Source organism: Condylura cristata, unplaced genomic scaffold (genome assembly GCF_000260355.1).
Source record: "Condylura cristata isolate star-nosed mole 26May11 unplaced genomic scaffold, ConCri1.0 scaffold00013, whole genome shotgun sequence".
NCBI classification, from domain to species: domain Eukaryota; kingdom Metazoa; phylum Chordata; class Mammalia; order Eulipotyphla; family Talpidae; genus Condylura; species Condylura cristata.
The window spans coordinates 17024826-17050300 of record NW_004567114.1 but is presented as its reverse complement, the minus strand read 5'-3'; the positions used below and the strand labels follow the sequence as shown (position 1 = coordinate 17050300).

The 25475-nt window shown below is 36.5% G+C and overlaps 1 protein-coding gene across 20 annotated transcripts in view; it reads left to right on the top strand.

Moving 5' to 3' along the window:
• The window catches only part of NRXN3 (neurexin 3), a 1505538-nt gene that overhangs the window by 1357571 nt on the left and 122492 nt on the right, over positions 1-25475 (top strand). For all 20 annotated transcript variants that reach the window (XR_001145407.1, XR_001145406.1, XM_004681656.2 and 17 more), the window contains 2 exons: positions 2900-2989; positions 8114-8421. Coding sequence is in view for 18 of the 20 variants with exons in the window: in XM_004681656.2 (XP_004681713.1) it covers positions 2900-2989; positions 8114-8421 (398 nt within the window). In the remaining 2 variants the exon portion in view is untranslated. The remainder of the gene's footprint in view (positions 1-2899; positions 2990-8113; positions 8422-25475) is intronic.

Genomic DNA, 25475 nt, shown 5'->3' with positions numbered 1-25475 from the left:
CTTATGTATGAATTCGTATATTGAAAAAGCTGTTTGCTATTCAAATGGGGCTCGGGGCCAACAAACTCATTCTCATGCACATGTTTCTAAACCAGTTCTCACTAATGTTTGAGATAAATTAAAATAAAAACCAACAAGAACATGAAAAGAGACTAAGAACAGTGTTAATGTGGCAATTTAAACCAGTGTGGTTTTCCAAATGACCTTCCATCTTTCACAACTTTTAACAGTATGCAAGATGCTCTCCTTAGAGCCAGATACAGTCAATCTGGTGTGGAAAACTAAAAACTTTTTCTAAATGCTTTTAAAGCTGAGGTGGAGAAGAATGTCTCATTCTTGCTTTCTGAAGGGTCTCTGGTTCTGTCATGGCTATGCTGTCCTTCCAGGCTATCACTTCACTGATCATATAGAATAGTTTCCTCTTTTTTAAACCTGTACCATGTGCCAAAATGATTTTTTGTGAGGCTATATTTTTCCAAAGCAGTGAAAAGGAGTTAGAAGATGCTTAGGAAAATCAAGAACCCTGCATCTTTGGTTGAAGTAAATTAATGCACTTCAGAGTTCCTTAATTCTGTTCACTTAGAATTTTGTAACTTTCTAGAAATTTGAGTAATTTGAGTATGTCTGATGTTTGCTCTGCATACTACTAAGAGTATTTGGCTTTATAGCTGTTACTGACTTAACTAATCTATTACACAGGAAGTAGAGTAGAGATCATTGCTGGTTTTAATATTGCAGCCAACAATGACTTTACAGAACACCCAAAACAATAGAATCTATTATTCAAAGTGAATTTGGCACAACCCACTTGCCATTTCACATTATAATATCCTGTGTGATTAAAACATAAGAAGAGTCAAAGCTTAATGAAGGTGAATGACATCCTTGTAATAACTGTCTCCTCTAAGCTAGAGTTAAGAGGTATAGGTTTTTTGTGGTTTTTTGTTTGTTTGTTTTTTGTTTTGTTTTGTTTTGTTCTGTTTTCAGAAAAGTGTATATGCTTTCCTATGAAGACATGGGAATATTTATTCATATTTATTTTGAATTTATGGAATTATGAGTACCCATATCTACCAGAAAGATAAAAATCTCTAATCAGTACCTAACTAAATATATAAAACCAACTTCTTTCACAATAGGCTTATTGAAACACTAGGAAACTACTTTCTATTTTGTCTCATTTCTGCACTCTTCTCCTTTTGTTTCTGTGAGATGCAATACTTTTAGAAAAACTAAACAATATATTGCAATCCCAAATTGTTAATCATTCTTTCCACTCATTACACTTTCTCCTTTTCTATGCTAATACATTATCTTTTGTGCCAGCCAGGTAGGGACCTGTAGTTGCCTCTGTCATGAAACTTGTTGGGTTTTTTGTATGATTAGTCGGTTGATTTTGTCGTTGTTTGTTTTATTCCTGAGCAGTGAGGTAAGGAGTCAGTTTCTTAGACTACATGGTTCAAAGGATAAATGACTGGGGAATCTTGGAAAACTCTTCCAACAATTCCAACATCACTCCCCTTTCTCATCAGTGCCCCTTACAGAAGGTAGGTTTGAGTTCGCTCATATACAGAGTCTTCTGTGCAATAATAACTCCTCTGTGGAAATAGCCCTAAGACTGAGAAGCCCAGGCAAGCTTTTATTCACTTTATATATTTAATCCTAATGTCCTTCCTGACTTTTGGTCTTCTTTTTAAATGGCTTCCAAGCCACCTTTATGAGAGTTTGATTTCATTTTTTTTTTTTTAATATTGGTGATTTGGAACGGGATTCACTAAGTTTCAGTATGGGGCTATAAGTCAAAAGTATTGATAGTACACTAGATTTCACTAGTTTCTGCTTGATCACAGTGAACTGTGATTGATTGATGAGACAAAACAGTCCCCAAATCATGGCTCTATTATTTTGTGACTTGAGCATATCCATTATATATTAAAACACCACTATCCTCCAAGTCTGTCCTAATACAAGGGTGGTAATATTAGTTACATTTCTGAAGGGGAGACTATCAGCAGTTAAAAGCAGTATGTTTGATATTTTAAATAAGTTATTTTATGCTTGAAAAGAGAATCCCTGACAAATTTACTTAGTGGTTGTTTTCTCAGGAAGGACCTCTGAGAGAGTGAGATCAAGAATAAACATATAATGGCTGCATCTATTGTAGTAATAAAGTGTAGGTACTTGAATGACTGCAAGTGTTGTATCACTATCCTTACAGTGATATATTTGAGTTGATAGTTACAGATGTTTATTTTGAGTTTTCTCGTTTTTTTAATTCTGGAACAAATGTGGGCAAAGAGATAGAGATACAAAGAATCATCTATAATATCCTACCTGTTGAGCCTACTAGGATGTCAGGGCATCAAGGCTTACACTGTTTTTGTTGGTTTCCTGCTGCCAAATGTAGAACAGGTACAAATGCTCAAGAAGAGAATAAAAAACATGGCCCTATGCTTCTGATAGGCTAGTATGAAAGTGGATCATGCTCATTATGAATGAGACCCTCACAGTCACCTACCACCTTGGAAAATTGATCTGCTGTGTGAATTACTCATAGTCAAGGAGAGTGTTGTGCCTCATTTGACCCACGTAAGAGGCAGTTGAGGCGAGATGGAGAATAGTGAAGACAAACTCATTTCATTTCTATGAAATACCAAATTGCCTACTGATCCCCATCCTATGCCACATTTCTCAGATGTGATGGAGAACTGCATAGCCAAGCCCAACCTGACCTCAAAACTGTCATTCAAGGGCAGAGTGACTTCGACTCCACCTCTTCTAAAGATAAATTGATCTCTCTCTAAAAACTTCATAAAAACACACCAAAAACCTAGGATGTTTATTTAATGACTTATTGACTTTTCAGATTGTTCTTTAAGCTGTTTTTTAAACTTTAAAGGCAACACTGATAATGAACGCTTCCAAATGGTAAAACAGAAAATCCCCTTCAAATATAACCGGCCCGTAGAAGAGTGGCTGCAGGAAAAAGGTAACCGTCATTAAAACTTTCATTTTAAAATCATTTGATTCTAAACCCTCATTTTTAAAGCCTGCAAATAAATGTTCCTTAAATGATAATCGCCTGCTGCATAAATGACTGTTTTAATTTTCATTATAATTTGTGTCAGCTTCCACCTGCCATATGTTGATAAATCATGCTATAATACATTGCCATTAAAATACAGTTAAAGGGACTAACATCTAACTTGCTATCAGCATGACAACCACAAACAAGAAATTCCAGGAACCTCTAAAAAAGAAATGTATTATGGCAATTTAACCACTGCATGACATTATTTGTTAATTTGTTTTAAATTACCTCTTATACCAAAGCTTTCTAAAGAAATTTCAAAAGTACTTTTAAAACTCACATCTTGAGGCTGTTTTGGCTTTACCATCTGTAGCATGGGTAACGAAAAAAATCACATATCAATTCTTGTAATGTAAACTTCTTAAAACAAATGTTACATGGGGAGCGATGTTTTCTAACATTTGTTTTTAAACAAAGAATGAGAAAGATGCATTTGCCTTTAGGTTCAGACTTCCACAGGCAAAAGTATTTCCTCGAAGGTTAATTGTGTCTAGTTGCTGAGTTAAACTTAAAAAGAAACTGTTTGTACACTTTGGTTGTGTGATACCCCTGTGTATTTGGTATTTACGCAACAAAAGTGTAAGAGGTTCAGACAATGAGTTGGAAAAGGAAGGCTCATGAAAGGCAAAACAGCAGTTTGTAATTTGCTCCAGAGAACAACCACTTCGTTAATAAAAGAGGGCAGCGGTGATACCCCGTGTTGGAATTTTCTGTGTGGCTTCTATCTGTTAACACTTGCCTTTCAATGAAGAAAATTTCTTTCTTTGAGAAATCATTTATCCTGTTCTTTCCGGAGCTAGTATGAACTACTCTTGTCTCAAGCCTTAAGATACAAGACCTGTGTCTTGTGTGGAAAATGGAAACAAGTTGGATTCCTAAAATCTGTAGATCTAGGATGTAAATCAGGACTATTTGTGTTCACGTCAAAGAAGCAAAGGACGGTACAGTTTTAATGGAGTGAACCATTCAGACCTTTAACACGGAAAATCCTCGCTGATTTAATGTATGTGGTCTAATTAAAAATAACTTAAGAATAAAACTAAAAAGCAAATAATTTTGGTCAGTAATCACCAGCTTATAAAGTCCCTTTAACATTAAAGATGATGATTGCCTCACTTTTTAGAAAGGAAAAGAAAACTTAGCTGCATGTCCAAGTCTCATGTGCCTGAGAGAACTTTTTTGTTTGTTTTTTTTTTAAATTTTCTGTTAATAATATTTTGTTTTATTCCATTGCCTTTTAAGTCTAATTTTAATAGCATGCCAGGCATTTTCATTTGTATAAACCATTATAAAGTTATTAGTAGGCTTCTTGTTTTCCTTCTGGTAGTGTTATGGGTCAGTTTGTGTAGAAGGATGAGTGGTGGGCTTGGGGTGGGGTGTGGTGGTGCAGATGTGATGGAAGAGACATAAATTCTAAGCCAAATATGTGTATGTTTATCTATGAATATAATAGTAAAAAGAATAACTGGGAGTTTCTCTCTTCTTTGTTATTTTAACTGAAATTCCCTTTTTGAATAACTATTTGGGTGAGTAACATTAGTTAATTCTATTGCTTTATCCCTTCCACTGTCTAGCTAATTTTTTCCTTCTAGAGGAATAGAAAACATCCACCCAAAAACCTGTAAAACAACGAGATTTAAAAAGGTGAAGACAGAAGGTTGGCCAATCACATGTATTAGTGTATTAGGAAGTGCTGGAATGCCTCTTTGGAGTTACTTTTGTCATTGGGGATGAGATCTGGGTCACAGCATTTTCCAGTCTGTCTACTATTGACTGACTTTCTGCCCTGAGACAATCCACTTAAACTCTTTATATCTCAGATTTCCAATCTGAAGGAGGAGAAATAATACTGCCGATTCCCCAAGGGTGTTCTGAGGTTTAATTAATTAGTCATTGTGCAACACTGACTAGAGACATGCAAAGATTTAATTTAAGCAGTATGTGAATTTGATGTCCAAATGAGGCAACAATTAATGACTTTCAAGAAGATGGACACCTAAATCAGTAACCTACAAATCCTGCAGTGGAATTATAACCACATTTTATGTTACTGATGACAGAACAATGCTCAGTTTGGGAAGTAATTCTAAAACACACAATCATGACTGACATATGATAAAGTATAGTTGATTATATGAGTGGCAATAAAAAGATAGGCATTGATTTTGAGAAATCTTGGGCAAATGATATTTTCTCTAGTGAGTCTCTTCTACCCATCCGAGGCAGAGCGTAGTGATGGCAATTTGTCATCTACTCTTTTTTTCTTAACTGATAGAGATAAATCAATCATAAAAGTTTGATTTGGCAGGAGACTGAATGTCCCACTCTTCCTTTATTGACTGCCAGTTTACTGTTAACCACCTGATCCAAGGTAGAGGGCACTAGGTGTGGGTCTTGAAACAGAAGTAAAGCAGAAATATACCATGACAAATACAAGCAAAGAAACATATAAAATACTACCTGTAGCGTGCTGAAAAATTGAGACATAGACCAACTCCTCACCTGTCTCACTTAGTCAGTGTCTTACTCCCCAGCAGGGATTGATGGGTTCTCTATGGGAAAGCAACAATAGCCAGGAAGAGAAAAGTCACTTAAAACCCTTACCCAGGAAAGAGGGCTTGCCTTTCTCGATGCTTGAGTCAATTTTAAACAAGCAAATGCCACTTTATGAAGTGAGCAGTGACAATTGGAATAATAGAGATACATCATTTCTAGCCTCTGAATTTCAAATGTTTGCATTTCAATGTTCCCAGACTATCTTTTTATTTGTAAGTACTGGCAGAACAATATCACCAGGAAAAAAAAGATGAGGGCCATTATAGATGTGAACCACTTTAAAGAGTAGGAGAACTATAAACTCCAACCTATAATCAGTTGTAACCATTAAAACTTATAACAACGGATCTACAGACAAATTAAGAGTTAAATAAATATTGTGGTTGTCCAACCAAAGAACATGGACCCAAACACAAAAACAATTGGGTGAATGGAAGAAATAGCCAGCATTGGGGCGCTCTAAAAGATAGTGATTTTTTTCTCCCAGAGGTAACCTATAAAACAACTTCTTTTTTATTTTGTTAATCTGCTCCAAAGGCCTATGTAAGGTTGAGGGCATATTTATTCTCCCTGTCTATCATAGCATTTATTTTGCAGTATGTTTAGGGCCACCAGAAAAAGTTAATGCCAAAAAGTAATCCAGGAGATTACTCAGCGTTATTCTGTATAGAAATTTTTGCCGTAATATGTGTGAAAAAGGAGAGGCCAGAGAATAGGCAATAATGTGTGAGCACACCACTGAAAGAACTGGTGGGAAAATGTGGAAATCTGTTAGATCTGGTTTGACTGCATCTTTGAGATCTGGGCAATTCTGTTATCATTAAGGCCAGTAGCTTTCATATCCATGCTCCAAATATTTTTATAGAGTGATCATTTTCAATACAGCAAAACTCTCTATTCAACTCTCCTTACTATAGTATTTGAAGCTTCCAGAGGGCTTTTATACATGTTTGACTAAATAGTTCTTAAGAGTTGCCCAAGAGCAGAGTTGACTCTTGTGTAACAGTTTCCTCTGAGAAGATGCATTTTTCATTCTCTGTCTCTTCTGTTTCTTCCATTATTATACCTTGAGATGGTATTTATATTATATACCAGGAATTCAAGGTTAACTAATCACTTTACAGCCTTAAGTGCCATGTAATAATGTAGAAGTTAATAACCCAGACATCACAGTATGCCTCTGTTCATATTAGAGATTGTATAACAAAAAAATATATATACAATACTCTCTGTAGCAGAATATTTTTTCTAGTATTATAGCTAGGACACATCAGGCATAAATTAAGAATGAGTGAAGCAATGTTTTATCACTACTGAAAATGGAAAAAAGTTTAACAAGGATACATTTAATTCCATTAATAATTTTCCTCCTCCATATGAAATAGCAGAAGGAAATAATATGGAGAAACAAGGGTATGAATATATGTTAACTTTAAAAATCTGTTTATTTTTCTTGGAAGATCTAGTATTTAAGAAAGAGTTTTTAAATAGAAATATTTGAGAGAAGATAAGAACCACTATTCTAAACCCTTCTTTAACCTTATGATAGGATCCTATACACAGAAACAAATTATTACTCAAATGGCAATTCAAAATTAGGTGTGCTATTGATATTCTTCAACCCATTGACGTACTACTGTATTATTTTAGGGAATTCTGTTTTTTTTCTTGTTTAATTCCATTCCCTCCTTTTAATATTCAATGATTGGGAATGACACCCTTTTATTTCCTCACCCAAGAAATTTTATCAATCAATACCTACTTATTTTTCATATCACAGGAAGAGATTGTATTTTATGATCATTAACCTCCCCCCTCCAGAATAGCAATAGGAAATGAATTGTCACAATGTTTATTCAATAGAAAGTATAGATTGAATATTATACACAATGAAGATTTCTAGCAGGTGAGGTGCTTGGTGACTAAAATGTTCATTATTATAAGTATGCAATGAATCCAAATCTAATAACTGCAATTTAATTTCAGTTAATTGAATAACCAGACCTACTTTTTATAATTCTGATGTACTGAATCACTTCACTGAGCTTTTATTTGCCATATAAAATTCATTTTACTTATCTCTAATTTTGTACGTTGAAAAATCAGTGCAATAGACATTTATGAGTTTTACAATCATCACCTGATTTGGATATAGCTCTATCATCTACAACTACATACTCAAGAAGACTGTGAAAATGTTACTCATTTAACCAAGATTTGTCCTTTCTTACAAAAAAGAAATAGGGACTTGATTAGTCAGGCTGTTAGGATTTTTAGCTAGACAGTGGAAGAGATAAACTTAATGAAATGTTACTTGCCAGTGATGGTATTGAATATTTTTAATCCAACTTTCTCTCCTTCAATTGCTCAAGGAAGCCTGTTGTGATGCCTGGTCCATTCAAACCAGGTATGGCCAAATGAGAAAATGTATGGGAATAATGATATTTCCTCCACCCAACCCACTAGGCCGGCAGTTAACCATCTTCAACACCCAGGCGCAAATAGCCATCGGTGGAAAGGACAAAGGACGTCTCTTTCAAGGCCAGCTCTCTGGGCTCTATTATGATGGTTTGAAAGTACTGAATATGGCCGCTGAGAACAATCCAAATATTAAAATCAATGGAAGTGTCCGACTGGTGGGAGAAGTCCCATCAATCTTGGGAACAACACAGACGACCTCCATGCCACCAGAAATGTCTACCACTGTCATGGAAACCACCACTACTATGGCTACTACTACAACCCGAAAGAATCGCTCTACAGCCAGCATTCAGGTAAGACTTTCTCCATGTATTTATTGCTTCTACTTTGTCTTTAGGATGTTGTTATCATGCACAGGGTAGCCATGCTACTGAAAAGTCTGAATTGTCAGGTGTACAACTTACAGGTGAAAGGCTGTAGAATGGATGCCTATGGATACTCTCAGTTATAAGATCCAGAAGAGAAAGACAAAACTGTTGCTAAAAATGTTATAAAAACTTGTGGCACTGGTGATTATTTATCATGATTTAGACCTATCATATTAATCACTGAAGTTGTAGTTATTCAAAATGATCAATGAACAACACTTTCATTATGAAATATTCCTTACTTTCATCTTATTATCTTTTTTTTTTCAATAGCCAAAAGGGAAAGCGGGAAAAGAAAATTATTATCATAGGAAAGACTATATTCTGGTTAATTTCTGTTCCCATTCTCCCAGTGGCTTTACTGGAAACATGAATGGTTCTTTTTTTTAGGTCAATGGATAGCATTATTAAATCAAAGGCAATTGAAGCTAGAGGTTCAGCTAATCCTTACAAAATGCAGTCTTTGCGTTTGATATTAAGTTTTGATTAATAACTTGTTATTTTTTGTACAATTTATTTCTTCTGTATGTGACAAGATCCTAATAGCATTAGAACACTTAAAAGTCTGTGTGTAGCTATGCAGGAAGTCCTTAGTTTAGTGGTAGTATTTTTATTTTTTTCACTTAAAAGTAATTATACCCAATCTAATGCTTCATACTTTGCTGATTCCCATGGCATTTCATAAATCTAGTTAGTAGGGAGTAGAAGGTTAATAGAGTTATTAGCCTTAAATTCTCTAGCATAAAATAAGACATTTCATTTTCTTGTGGGAAAATTATCCATAACCTAGTTAGTATTTGTAGAAAATTCAGTAGATCTGTACTTGCTCCTTCTCTTTCTTAATTTTCATACATAGCTAGGACTCAACTGAGTGTTTGACATCATTCTGCCATTGATTTCAGTGGGCATTATAAACTTAGGTCAATAATCAATTAAACATACTATGTGTTCTCATTCTTCAGAATTAGTTTATATGGATTAGGTAGAAGTAAAAATGTTGTCTTTATTTTTTTCTTTTCTTTGTGGGGAAATATCCAGACAGATCCTTCCATGACCTCCACAGAAACGATTTGAAGTCGTGTGTACTAATAATGTTGTCAGACCAATTTTGAGTTTTAGAAAGACTACTAAGAACCTGGTTAACATAGCTATCTTAAAGTCTAACCATATGCTATTACATGCATACCTACACAAATGCTCAAAACATAGTGTTTTCTCTGCTGATATTAAAGCAATAACTCCTAACAGTTCTTTCTACTCACTGAAAAGAAGATAAAGGGCAATATATATTTCTATTATGACTCTCTATAGCTCAAGAGCAGATCTGTTTATTGTTGGTAAAAGGATAGTTCTGCTTGCTATGGTGTTGGCAGAGTTGTTCTGTTCTGTCAAAATACATTCCTCTGATTTTGTGGGAACACAGGAGCAAATGGCTTTTTCTTCATAGGAATGCATTCTTTTTGAAGATCAAATTTCCATGGACCTCTAGAGGGTTTAGTGTAACTGAGAATAAGCATGGTAAATAAGCATGGTAAATTATTAGGTTTTGGCTTTCCCTTCTGTGGTAAATGCATAAGTGAGGGCAGATTGGATGAGTCTTCCTACAAATGAAGAAGCTAGAGATTCTAGAGAAGAGTAGGGTACAAGCTATAGAAGTTTCATAGTGATTATCACTATAACTGTCATAGAAACTGAGGATGTGGACAGCTGGAGGATACTCTCACTAATAACCTCCTGTCTGGTGTGTTTCTTTTCCTTCGAGTCTACTAATAATTGGATTATATCTACTTGTGCTTCCTTTAACTTCTACCAAGGCAATAAAAATGAATTACAAATCTGTCAACATTCTGTGATTTTAAAGGTGCATAAATACATAGCCTTGGAGGAAAGCCAGACTACTAGAAAAACTGGGTTATACTGAGATAAGGCATAAAAAAGTACCCTGTGCTTTATAAAAATTAAATAGAGAAAATAAATTTATGCTAAGGGTCTTGAGTTTTTTGTTGATTGCCAACTCACCATAGAACTCTGTCCTATATGTCGTAATGCTCAGTAGTCTGCCTTGCCTCTAAGTACATTGGATTCATCATCTGAAGTCTGTGATAAAACTGGAAATATCTCTTAGATACTGTCCCAGGTTGAGGACAGTTCCTAAAATCTGAAGATGTGTGGTAAGAAAGATTAATAAGAATTTCTAATATAAACTATGAGATCTATCTAATTCTCATGGTTGAAGTAAAATCATAAAGGTTTGATCCCTTAGATGTTGGTAGATCTTATAGAAAGAAAAAAAAAGAACTGGGAGGGACTTGAGTTCATGTTCACCATTTCATCAGACTTCACTGTTCACTTTTTCACTACTGTATAAAATCTTTTAATTCTTTTCCAAATGTTTTTCCTTTTGTGTTCCTCCTTTGTTTTGTAATTGTGAGAGCAGATTGTCCTAAAATTAGACTCTTCCGGGAGAAACCAAGCATAGAAAACCACAGTGTACAAATCTGCCCCAATTTAAAAATCAACTGTTTACTTCTGGAAGCATAACCTAAGAAATGATGATCTGAGCAGCTTATTTCTGTAGACCCTGGTTAGTGCTGATTTCAGATCAAGGGAAAACACTGCCATGTGTTTTGTTTGTTTGTTTGTTTGTTTGTTTTTGCTTTTGTTTTTGTTTTTTTTCTAGTTCTGCTTTTACCTCTGTATAAATGTGAACACAGTTTTCAATTTGATATGGTTCCCGTGCTTAATCCTCTTGGAATAATTAATACTTTGATTTTCCTGGTACTATCTTCCTCTTAAGGAACTATTTGGTCCATTCTATGTTATTCACACCCATGGTGCTTGTCATCTTTACCCTAAAACCAAGGACACCTGTAGGTGCTGTGTTCTTAATTTAGAACAAATTAAGACTGACTAAGAAGTATTGTGTGGTAATTCTCAAGTAAAGTTTTGGCATTTAGTAGATACTTGAAAATATTTATTGAATAAATCAAAAAACAAGCTAGGTTTATTATTGCTTGCCTTATATTCCTTTAACAACTAGAATAAGTGTGACTTGCTGAAAGTTTTCATAATTATCAGTATGCTTGGGACAATTTTATTTTTTTCTCAGTGGTAAGATGATAGCATAATTAAAGGCATGCATTTGGAGTCAGATTGTCTGGGTTAAAGACCTAGTTCTTTCTCCTATAAGATGCTGGGCAAGTCACATATGTGCAAGTTAATGATTGCCTATTAAACTTAGTTGCTTAACACACAACCATATCACTTCATTTCACAATTTAGTAGTCCGGACATTTGAGCAGTATTCAGCAAGACAGTTCTTCTGCACCACACAGACTTGATTATGGTTACTCAGTGCCTAAAGAGTCCTATGTCATTCACATACCTTGTACTTTAGCACATTAGCTAAAAACACTGAATTCAACTGAGTCTATTTTCCACTCCACTTAATCTCCAAGACTCTCTGTATGGTTCCTGTGGCAGAGTAGCTACTTCGACTTCTTTCTTGGAGGCTAAGGACTCCCAGAGAGTTTATCAAGAGTCAGGAGGTGGAATAGTCTGGGCTGGTAACTGGCACAGTGTCACTTCCACCAGATTCTATGGGACAAAATAGTAGAGCTTTGCAAGTTTCAAGAAGGAAGATATAAAGTTTACTTCTCAATAAGAAGAGTAGAAGGAATTTGCAGTTCCTTAACTCTAACACATATAAAATTGGGAGTGGGGAGAGTATATCAATCATATGATTGTTATTAGAATGATTGAGTGAGTAAAATGTAGGGTACAACATAAAGCTAAAATTGAATATGCATAGCCTCACTATTAAATTCTATCCTCCACATTTGTTACATAAGTCAATACCTACTCAAGTAAGTACCTACCTCAGATCCTTCTCTGAGACTACTTTTCATCATGGTGTCTATAGATCAGATCTGGGACTAGGAGACTTGAGAAGGTAGGGAATTAAAGGAAGGTCTTTGGAGGACATGTTTGTTAAAAATATGTCTATCCATTTTTGGTGAGTTAATACTTCCTCAGCCAGTTAACTAATCCAACTAAAGCCGAGCATACATAGAGGAAATTTATGAAGGATAAGAGATCTAGAATTGGGGAACTTTGATCTCAGATTCCCCCAATGGCAGATGACTAAGGGTGGGAGGGAGGTCGAACTGGGTTAAGTTCCCTTAAGAGTGGGTCTTACTAGTAGGGATAGGAACAGCCCAACTATGAAGATACATGCATTTTATGACTGACCCCAATAACAGCAGGTCAGCTGCACAAGTGGAAAAGTTCAACTCTATCTACTCTCAAATTTCTTGGTCTTCATTCAAAATAAAAGGCAAAAGTGAGGAACAAGAGTCTTGGTGATAACTATCATTTAGCATGATGAAAATGTTCCTATGAAAGAGAAAAGCACTGAGAGGAAAATAGTCCCAAGAATAATGTACATTATCTTACTGTAAGCCTCAGCTAGAGTTATCAATAAAGAAAAAGCTGAGCATGTTCTGTGTAAATCACCATTTGGGATCATTTATAAGTTATTATTATTGTCATGACTCACTTTTTTTCTGTGGGCATTGGTGAAGTTACCTTGACATTGGCCTGTACACAATGCTCAGCCTGGATTAGAACTATCCTAATCAAAATGACTTTAGAGCTCTATGAGATTTCATTGTTGCTTCAAACTCACAACCATGATGATCAAATGTGAATTGCTTTCAGAAATACCAGAAGAAAGCTACAATTTTGGCACCCGGATGGCGAATCTTCTGATTTGCTTTCAGTTTTAGATTGGAAGCAGAAAAAGACATACTTCCACCTTCATATTGATTTTTGCAAAACAAAACAAAGCAAAATCTTGAGATTGAAAAGCTGATCTGTCACAGGGAGAGTCCCAGTACAGTGAAAAGAACAGCATGCATTTAGTATTATAATTCCTGACTTGGACCACCAGTTCTTCCAGTTACTTAGTTGTATCTGTCTGGGCAAGTTGATGAGCCTCTCCAAGCCTCAGGTTCAGCAATACATTTCCCATAAACCTGTTGTGAAGAATAAAGATGACCACAGCTGAAAATAATTCAGGGTACAGCTGATGTCATAAATTTTTACTAAATGCTAGATCAGGAAGCCTCTTCCACCCATGAGTCACTTCAGATCTTACAAATCCTCATAGAGCTTAGCTTTTCTGTATGGTTAAATCTTCCATGAAGACAATTTTGTCTATAGCCACACAAACCTACAGTGCTCAAGGATTTCCTCAGAGGATTGCAGATCGAACCAGAGTCCTGAACTCAACAATTAGAAGAGATTTCCTTGAAAGACTCTCAATGCAAATTGGCCTTGCTAAGCAGTTATTACAGACAGGACATTTTATTAGGGCAAAGCATATAAATTTGCCATTTTTATTTATGAAGATTGTCAAACATCAGGAATTCCATATGATTCAACAAAAACGCAGGCCACATATATTTAGAGGATGTTGTTGTCATTACCATTTTGAGATTTGTAGAATGCCAAATATTCTGAAGACTCTTTGGATAATCAAATTCTCTTGGTTGCAAAGGGTGATAACTCTACCTAGTCCCAGGCTCTAGGCTCTAACACCATATAGAGCATGCTGTATCAATAATGGTTAGACTCACCTAAGGAATTATCCTCTCTGGACCTGTCCACGTTTTGTCTGCTGCCACCAGCTTGATAGAAATTAGAGGAGGAGTCTGCACGTTCAACTCCTCACTTACCAGTAGACAACAGAGCCTCCAGAGGAAGTTTATTTTTAGGATCAGGGCACAACTAATATTGATTAACAGCCTTACAGAATGTATAGCTCCAAGGCTCAGTTCCTTTCCTGCCAAGTCTCATAACTGGGGAAAGCACTGAAGATTTGTCAGTCTAATTAGACTTTAACTGCCAGCCAAGAAATATCTTGTCTACTCTTTGCCCTCACAATGGTGCTTTCTTTTCCCCTTTCACAGAATAATTTGGGGGGAAGGAAATTGAGCTCTAATTCACTGATTACCCGGTAAGATTCTCCAGTGACAGTTTCTGTCTGGAATTGCATAATTCTAAAGGGGAGGGAAAAAGAGCTTGATGGGCTTGCCCACCTCTTAAAGACTTTATCTGGTAGTCGTAGAAACAGAGAGAGAAAAGAGGGTAGTTTCTTTTTTATGTTCCTTTTAATACATTAATTTTAGTGAATGGGATCAGCACACCCCAAATCTGTGTTTAGCCCCTTAAAGGGCCCTCTGAGAAGATTCTCTTTGTTGACAGGCTGGCAATCTGAGAGTTACTAGAAGAAGACTAATTAGGTTTTAATAATTATAGGGTGGAATTTCTACCAGAACTGTTGATTAAGGCCTGGATCTGAGCATGAACTATCTAAACAGCTGGGAGGGACATTTTAATCAGCCCTTGGCTATTCACTGTGGATATCCCCAAATATTTCTAAAGATCTGGGTATTTTTTTTAATCACCTACCAGACTTATGGGCTAACTCTACAGCCCAAATCCTATCTGTGTGTTAGATGGATCTCCTCCTTGATCTCTCTATGACCATGTTTTCTAGCTCCCTGCTCTTCCCTGAACAGATAACTAGGAACAGGGAGAGATGAGTGAGGCAGACCTGTTCACTTGCAGAGCTGGACCTGTCTCTATGCAAATGTTGGCATTTTGCTTAGTATGCTTTTTCTTTTTGTGTGTGTAGATGTTGATTTTCAAATATTATATTACACTTTCATTTATCTTGGTGACTAGGTCTTGCTTAAATGTTACACCCATACATAAATACACTGCCCCAAATATGCAATGCATGTCTGTGTCTTTGCACTTAGGTTTGCTTTGCCTTAGGCCACCCTCCCAGTTATCTGCATGGTTTATGTCACCCAAGTGTCTGCTCACAGGGCACCTTGCAGAAAAGCCCCTCTATATAGTAGCTCTCAATCACCTTTCTGGCTACATTCTGTCTCATAGCGGTTATCACTGCTTGACATTACATAACATGTATTAATATGCATTCTAGGATAGTAAGACTTTATTTCACGTACTGTAAGAGAAAAGCACAGAGTAAACCTTCAGTCAGTATTGGTTGAATCATATGAGTCAGGAATTACCCACCAGCACTTTCTCAGGGAACACATACATCGCATGATACTTGCAGGCCAACTCTCATTTCCAAGCACCTTCCTCCCAGAAGCCCTCTCTCTGTTGAGGATCACGAGTGGGGACTGTTCAGAGCAGTGGTTTTGCTCCTCTGGAATCCTTACCTCAAGAACAAGTGCCAGCAACAGGTCTTCCTATGTCTGATGAGCAAGACATAAAATAACTTTCACTGTTACATGTTCTTTCCTTGGGATTTATTTGCCATATGGCAAGAGCTGCCTCTAACCATTAGAGTTCAAAACACTTTTGGAAATACAGTGTTACCCACTTTCCATCTCCGGTTTCTTCTTATTCCTTTTCAAAAATCTTTTTTCTGAAAAAAAGATCTATCTTTACATATTGGAAAATGAAATTGATTTTTAATGGCCCACTGATTCTATTCATTGAGTATATGGAAAATTAGCTGAAGACCCACTTACCTGGTTTTATATGTGTAGATAGGTTGGTGGGAATCATCTATTTTTTTACTTCCTTTGTTTTTATCCAGTGGCTGAATATGTTATCTAAACCCATTTTTTTCCTGGTCATGTCTCTATAGCATGTCTCAATAGTTACTTGTTTATTTCATAATCATTTATGAAAATATTGAAAGAGTATACTGGCAGGGAACACCAGATTGTGAACAGAAGCAGTCTCCATGGAGTTCATCAGTGGACATTCCTCTGGTAGAACAGGGCCTGCAAAAAGGTGGAGCTCGATAAATGTTTGCTGAAGAAAGAAAAATTATATTAAGGGGTGGATATGTATGAGCAAAGGGAAAAGCAGGCAATAGTAGTAATTCATGTTAGAGGTAGACTAAGTCGACTCCAAAGACACAAAGTTGTATAAAGTAAGAACATATTGAAGTAGCTTTGGGGGACCTCATTTATGTAAAGAATGGTAAAAGCTTAACTTTCATCAAACCTTGATTGATTTGGACTATGATGCTTTGGGAACTTACTTTCAGCATCTGAAATAAGGAGATTATAACACAAACTTCATGGATAAGTTAAAATAATGAAAGGCAAGGGCTTACATGAATGCAATGCAATAAAAGGTTATTATTATTATTTATTATTATTATTGTTGTTTTTATTTAAAATGACACTCTATATCTGACTAGCATATATGTTTTCTTTCTTTTACTTTTTTTTAATTTTCTGTTTCTGGTTAGCCATTTGGTCTCTGACATGGTAATTAGCTTTTTGGGGTCTCCAGTCTTCCCGTTGTCTCCAACATCATCATCTTATTTTCTTAACAGTACATAACATAGGGCCTTGCACATTTGGTAACAATTGAATTAATTGAGAAAAGGGAGGGGAAGGAAAGTTGAGGAGAAAGGAGGAAAGCAGAAGCAGAAATAATTTTTTTTTTAGCTTCAAATAAGTATTTTATTATTGCAGTTTTGAAGTTCCAGGATATGATCTGGGTTATTCTACTTCCAAGTCTCTCACAAGATTGCAGTCAAGATGTCAACCAGGGAGGCAAGTCATGTGAAGGGTTGACTGGCCAAGGGAAGCCACATGTGATGTGACTCACCCCATAACTACTAATAGCAAGACATCAGTCCTTGCTGAAAGTTGGGTGTCTCTACAGGACGACTTAAGTGACATAGAAGTTGGCTTTCCTAGAGTAAAAGATCCAAGGTAACAAAGTGGAAACCATAGCAGAAATACTTTTATATATTTTTTTCTATAAGCACTATCTGCCATTTCTGGGATTGGATAGCTAAGGTTGAGAGAAAATAATTAACTATCTTTGTTCTTACTAAAGCAATAAATAAATATCAAATGATGATATCACCCCTTTTTCTGATAGCCTTCCAAAGAAGTTCCACAAAGGCTACCTCCGTGTAGAAAATAAAGTACTCTCTCTTGAATCATCAGGAATCATCAATGATTCCAGCTTAAACTGAGGTTCAAGATGAGTTCGATTTTTTTCCAGGAAATAGCTCCTTTCTTTCTACTATATTATATATGACAGGAAATGACTTATAGCAGCATCTTTGCTAGCCAGCCTCAAGACAGATATTTCCATTCTGTATTTGGCAGGTAAGTAGGAGGGGTCACTCATTATGTGCATGTGGAATGATTGTAAAATTTAGAAACACAAGTAAGGCTGGTATCACAGACCTGCCTTTTGAAACCATCTGAAGACTGTCTTGGGTTGTCTAGAGAGCTAGTTCTGTTAGCTAGATGGAGAATGTAAGGTACTCCTTGGTTTTCTCATCATCCAGGGGTGAGATGATTAGGGAAATAAATATATAACACATCGGTGATGACTAGCAGTCACAGAGAATTATTTAATGGAAATTTGACTGACTCGTGTACAAAATGCAGCCTTTTCTATCATCCATCCCATCTGATTGTGTACGTGTGTGTGTGTTGGGGGGTGTATGTGTGTGAGAGAATGTTAGCATGTTCACGCATATGTGCATATATAACTAGACTAGTGTTTCTTAAAACTTAGTGATCTTACTAAAGCACAGATTCTAATAGGGTTTCAGGGTGGGGCCTGGGGTTATGCATTTCTAATGAGCTCCCAGGGTACAGTGCTACAGTGCAGACACCTCCCTTTATGGAGCAAGAATCTAGTAGGTACTTATAGTTCCTTGCTGAATAGTTGTAGCACCCATTTACTTATTTCTTCCAAATGTTCTCCCCAAACACAGTTCAGGAACTGTCAAAATAGGAAATTTTGGTAGTCCAATGTGTGTAAGTTAAAAGGTTTGATGTGTAATAATTAAGGAATAGGAAAGAATAATATGTATTAGACAGAACTGCTTCTGTTCTACTTTTCCTCTCCTCCTTAAGTCTGCTGCATATCTGTGAGGAAGATGAAAAAAAATAAAAACATGGTAGATAGAATTTAAATTGTCATAATATTTATGCCCCTTTCTGAGAGGTGACCTCCAATAAAAATAGAAGGATGTGAATGATTTTAATCCATTGTAACAATGGAGAACAAGTCCTGACCATCTTGAGCAGTATAAATACATAGAATGACAGATTTTTCTCCTCTGCCTGTTCACTCCCTCCTCCCAGATACTGAGAGAGACACATATTCCTGCTACCACAATTCACACTATAATGCACAATGAAATTTCACCCAGCCTTTATCTCAGAGCTGCTGTTCTGATGATTAATGTCCCACTGGCTGGGAAGCTATTCTGCAGCAGAAAGACAAGGAGAGAGGAAGACACATGAAATATATCTCTGAGGCCATTGCTCATTATTATTATTATCATTATTAGTTCCTTACTGCCCTATCTATCCTGTTAGTGAACACTTGATCTATTGGCAAGGGGGAGGGGATGCCATTTGAAAGTGAATTTCATAAGGGAGAAATGAGCAAGGACAAAGACAGAAACAGACACTTTTTGCTAAAGAGAATCAACTTTAGTGGAGTTTTGCTGTTATTAGTTTATTTTTGGTTTTGTTTGTTTTATTCTTTTTGCTATTTTCATTTTAAAGTCAAATATAATACAAGCCTCCATCTGTGTCTTTCTTTTTCTTGTTTAGGCATTTATTTTTGCATGTGTTCTCTTTGTCTTTATTGAATCTCTGTCTGTAAAAAAACAATATGATCTAACTTATGCAAATATCATTCCTGATCACTTATGCAAAACACTGGACAGAAAATTTCATTGCTTTGTATCTACCACAATATAATTGCCTCTGTATCCTGATTGATTTCAAATTTTTGAAAGAACTACTTAAAAAAAAAATTCTCTGTGTGTGTTGATTCATCACACTGTCTGATTCTCTCCTATTTCTCATTCAAAGAAAGGGTGATTGCTAAGTAATGTTTGACTCTGTCATCTTCTTGCTGGAAAGATAGGGCTGTAATGAGAGCTTCATCACAAAGCATGTGTATACTGATGAAATGGCAAATTCATTTACCTGGACAGAAAGGACTATAATCTAATTTATAAAAGCTATACTTCCAGAGTTGAGTTTTTGAGGACAAGGAACCTACAGACTTTATGCCCACATGCAACTTAGGTTTTAGTTGGATTTTGTATTCAGTTAACAAATGGTTGAGTAAATTGAGTATGTGGTAGGTAATATTCGAGGCACTTGGGCTATAGAAGTACAGAAAACAGAGAGAAAAACCTTTTTACTCCTGGGGCATATATTCTTTTCCACAGGCAGTCAACACTTCATGACTGCCAAGCTTTAGGGCAATAAATAAAATACATTTCTTGCTTAAAGGAACACCCAGTCTGGTAGGGTCCTAAAATATTTTCTAAGTCCAAAAATACTCATTTTTAGGTCAGTTTTCTAAAGAAACTTTAGCACAATGATCTGCTATTGTAGTCACAGAGGCAGCAGTTGGCACTATTACCAGGGTCCATGCTAGGAATAAGGTCATTAATTTTCTCCCAAGAAGACAAGTTTTAAATATAAACAGACGGTAACAGTAAACCACTTACAGTCAAGTGATTGCATGTGCAGCCTATTTTGTTCTTGAGAACTAAGTATAAAATGCTCATTATAGTAATTGTTTGTATTGGTTTGAGATTATAGTCTCCTGGAGTATTTAAATGAGAATGGTCTCAGAGGTTGTCAGTTACTGAGCCACACAGACAGGTTGAGATAGACCAAAGTGCTTTCATCATTTAAATGGCACACCTCAGTGCAAATCAGTGTATCCCAGGAGTCTATGTATGAAATAAGCAGGAGTAAATTTCATATCTTCATTTAATTTTTTTTCTAAATAGTATATCCATACAGTTTAAAATCTCATATGGTATCCCAGTCCCCCTTAGGTCAGAGACACTGTTACTTCAACTGCTAAGAGTGTTAGCTTAGGGATGTGCTAAGCCCTTCACTAGAAACTGACCTTAACCAAGAACCCACCTTGGCCAATTGCTAGTCCCTTCCTAGGGAGGAGTGGGAGATCATATCAGTGAATGATGGACAAGGTTGGAGTCCCAGCCCTACATGCCGAACCTTCCAACTGGGGAGAGCCTCCAAGGTAACAGCCGGCTAGGAGTGCTGGGATCAGCTGAAGTCTTTGTTCCAACTTGAAAGCAATGGGCCAGTGTGGTGGCACAAATGGTTAAGTCTCTACACCGTGAAGCTATCTATCTGCATCTCAAGGTTGATCCCAGTCCTAGAGGTGACCCAAATGACACAGCAGACCTCTCCTGTCCTGCCCACTGCCCCCCTCCCCAATGTCTTTCAGAATTCTGCCTGTTATGCTCCCCACTCTGTCTCTGGTGAATCCTCTTACCATACCCCTGCACCTCTGGCCTGCACCCTAGCTCTTGTATGCAAAAAAATAACTTTTTTTTTTAAAAGAAAGCATTAAAGTCAACTCCGCTTATCCCACACTCTGATGACTATCTCCCCCAAACTTCCCACATATAAAACCAGTCTATTTCCTGAGTAACCCAATTTAAGACAGTATCTGCAGGCTGAAAAGACAACAAGCAACAATAGACTCTCAGATCAGAGTCTGTCCCCCACTTCACACATCCTATCATCCTGGTCCTCATTTGCAACTCTTTTCCGTGCTTTCTCAGATGTTTCTCTTCAGATTTCTAATAACATGCCTCTATTTCTGTTTGTTGATTCTTTTTCTTTTTTTTTAATTTTGCCTACTAACTAATGACTTTTTTTCTGGAGAAAAAGATTGAGTTTTCTCACCTACCCCAATACAAACAATACACTGATTTCCCAGTCAAAATTTATCATATTTTAGTTGAATCGGAATAGTGTCCATATTAGTATGCTTTTATTTATTGAGAATATGCTCCCATTTATTCCACAAATATTCACTTAGTGCTTGGAAAGTATGTGGCATTAAGCACCAGAGATTAAGGAAACTTCAGGGAAAAAAATGGACGAAATGTCTTCTGTCCCTGACATAGCATTCTGTTAAGATTCTACTTCCTTCCTCCTGTAATTCTTGGTTGATAAATACCCTCAGCATCTCATTTGATTGTTTTTCTAGCCACCCATCAGTGTTATAGCTAACAGAGCTATTAAAGTCCTTTCAACATAAACACACAGTCTTCTTCCTTCTCCAGTGTGATCAAGGAACTCTCTGGGACTACCATACAGCTGTCATCCTGAATAGTCCTTGATCCTTATCCTTGGAAAGCCTTGGTCTTCATTTTTGTGTTAAATTCCAACTAGTATCTTTCTTAGTTTACTTTTTCTTTTCTTTTCTTTTCTTTTCTTTTTTTTTTTTTTTCCTGAAGGCATGCTTCTTCTCCTAGCCTGAGAAAGGTCAAGTGAAAAGTAAAACCACAGAGACAGAGTGCCTGAAGAATGTCTTATCCACCCTCATCTCTGATTAATTGCCTGCCTAGGAGGGGCTTGTAGGTTGGAAATCATCCTCACTAATAATGTGAAAGTAGTTGTCCAATGTCTTCAGGCATTCTGTGTTGCAGTTGAGATAACATTTTGACATTCAATTCCTAAAATGTACATGCTTTCCCTCGTAAACTCTCAAGTACTTACCAAGAGACCTCAAACTAACGCAACTCAGGTCTCTGAAACTGCATGCTGATACCCTCTAAGCCCCATGCTCTTGTATCATTGTTATTTACCCATTAGCTGCCATATGTGGGCACCCTGATTCTGGTGTAACATATGTTAAGCTGTTACTAAGCACATATACTGTGTCTCATTTAGCATCACTGAGAGGTTCTCAAGCAAAAGACAACAGGTCCTCAAATAACATTGTATCATTCAAAGATAGCAGGACTTTTTTTCTCATCAATATTACAAAAAAAAAAAAAAAAAACCAGCATGACAGAAGAGACATTATTAAAGGATGTGCTGTGCAAGACACACACACACTCTCTCTTACATAGTCTTTCTCATTCAGTCTTTCACATATATAGTCTCTCTTACACACAGAGCCCACATAGTCTCTCTCTCAGGTATATAATATCTCTCACATGCACACAGTCTCTCACACATAGTCTCTCACATACAGTCTCTCACATGCCAATTCTCACACACACACAAGTTCCCTCACACCTCATACATACACAATCTCACTCAGCCACAAATACACACAGTCTCTCACATACATTCTCTCTGACACACATACACTGTCTCTCTCACAAAGAGTTCCTTCATATACACAGTCTCACACACAGTCACACACACACAGTAGTTAACTGAAATTCCAGAAAGGCATAGACCATCAAGGAATATATCATGGTGAGTCATATGTGCATACACATATATGTACACATGTATCTCTGTGTATGTATATACATCTACACATGTGGATGTGCATAATACACATGTGTGTTGTATATAGGATATGGTATATATGTATCATATACATGGTTGTTCTATCTATCTGTATAAAATTTATCTAAAACTCCACTGAGAATTTTGATATGACAAAGTCCTGTGTAAGAAGGCAAAACTTCCAAATTTTGTTTTCTTTAGGATCCTCTTTTCTTTTTCTTTCACCATAATACTCATCCCTAGCCACCTCAGGGAGACTGTGAATTAAATAATATTTATAAGTGCATTAACTATTTTGTATTCTAAAATGAGCATAAGCTCAGTCTTCTGTTTCATGCCAGATGCTTATATTTTTGAGAGGGGCAAGGATTAGAATTGTCATTTGGGGGTTGTTTTATGCTATGAAACATCAGTTAATGTGTTTGCATGTCATTCTGTTGCATCACACAGTGTTTGGTGATAAAGTCTGTTCACTTGGCTCTTGGCTTCCTTTAGCTTTATCGCTGATATGTATGCATTGGTTGCTTTACATATGCCAGTTGGTAGATGATTGGTACTACAGAAAATAACTTACTCCTATATTTCCCTGCCCCTCAAGAGAAATAATGCATTCCTAGGATACAGATGAGGGTCATCAAAAAAAAAAAAAAATCAATGGATTAATGTTGGTGAAGTAATATATGCTGGAAATAGAATTTGATTAAGTAATTACGCTAAAATATGAGCCAAGGGTTAGTCACTGGTGTAGAACTGATTAGGGGCTACAGTGAGAAAATCACAGATAAATGGTTATAGGGAAAATTTGAGTGCAGATGATAAGGATGTCCCCAAAGCTATTCTATAAAGAATCATTTCTGTCAGTTTTTCTAACCAGAAAACAAAGATTTCTGGAGGCTGTGAATTTGATCAAAATATTTGAAGAAGAAAGAGGATACATTGCAAAATTCACTTCCAAAGCCATATGGAAACACAGACACACTTAGAGAAAGCATGCATAAAATGTTCTTTTGACTCCAGTAATCCTTGATTTTTTTTTTAATTTGGTGGATTTGGGTGAGTGGCTAGAATGATTATTTTATTATGTTGTAATTCACTAATACTAATAATTAAAATGAAATATAAGTCCATATAGAATAATGCCAGTTATGTTATTGATAAGAAGGGGGTTAACTCTCCCTTCTTTTTAGTCATCTAGATTCTTCTGTTTTTCTCCTCACTATATTGGGTATTTTTATGAGATGTTTCCTCTTTCTTCCATCATAAACATTTTCCCGCATTTCAGCATTCTTTTTAAATCCAAGAGACATTTTCCTTTGCAATGTACAATGAAAGGCGATTATGTTAGAAAATATCAAAGATGGTTTTGTCATGTCTGGCGTTGTTAAATCATGTGTCCAAAAGAGCTCAGTAAATGAGACTAAGGAAATATCTGACAAGGCCTCAGCCAGATTTCCCAGCCCTTCCTTAAGCCCCCAGGAGGACAGAGTTGGTGGAAGTATTTTTCCTTTAAAGAACTATGGAGACTCTGGCAAATCTACATTTGGTGGGAAGGCAGATATATGTGTTGTGGAGGAGAGGATTAAGCTTGCAAGGCAGAAATAGCATTTGTAATGGAATTCTTTCAAGTCTTTTTTTCCCAAAAATTTAATTTGAATTCAAGATGATAGTAGGAAATTTAAAGGATTATTTGGTCAATATTTAGGGGCTTCTCTCTTCTGGGTTGAGGATCTAAGTGGAAATGGGGAAGTAGGTAAGACAGGAATATGCTGACTGCCTTCATGGAGCTTACTGCATGGGAAACAGGCATAAAAGACTCCCACTTCACAAATAATTATTTAATTAGAAGCATGACAAGTACTATGAAAGAAAATAAACTACTGAGAAAACAGAAAGGAACCCTGATTTGAGAAGACTTTATTGATGATGCACGTAGGAACTTTATATTCAGAATGAGAAGTAGGTAGGCAAAGGGGAGAGGTAAAGGCAGCAGCCTCCACATAGGCCCAAGACATCCTACTGCATCATGTGTCAATCTAAAGTTTGGCTCTGAAGTCTGGCAAGACACCAGACTTGACCATGATGAGTAACCTGTTAATGCCCACTCTTGACCAGCTAGTAGAAGGCCATTCATAAGGATTCTAACAGGGCAAAGCCCCATCTCCTTACTATGCAGAGTGGCGCAGGGATGTTTAAATGAAAATTTCCAAAGCTAAGTGGAGTTACATCAAGAGAGCTGCATGATTTTCCTCATCTCAACTTTTGACTTTATTGCTCTGTGATATGCCAAAGACACAGGTTTCTGCAGTAAAAATCAACACAAATAATTGAGGATAAAGCTTCAAATACACCTGTGTAATGATTGATGGAAAAACTATATACACTGTTTTTGTGTCCTTTGGGTGGATATCTTGAAGTGAGGTTTGCTGGATATGGCAGACCCACAAGGGACAGGCATGAAAGGTAGCCCTTCATACCTGACCTAAGGAGGAAGGAGGGGTGATGGGAGAGTATAGTGGACTGTGAGGATGGACAACTGGGGGGGAACAATGTGGGTGACCAGATCGGCGGGGAGAAATCCTATACTGCTAAAATACCTTTAGGGATATAAAACATCCTTCATTAAAA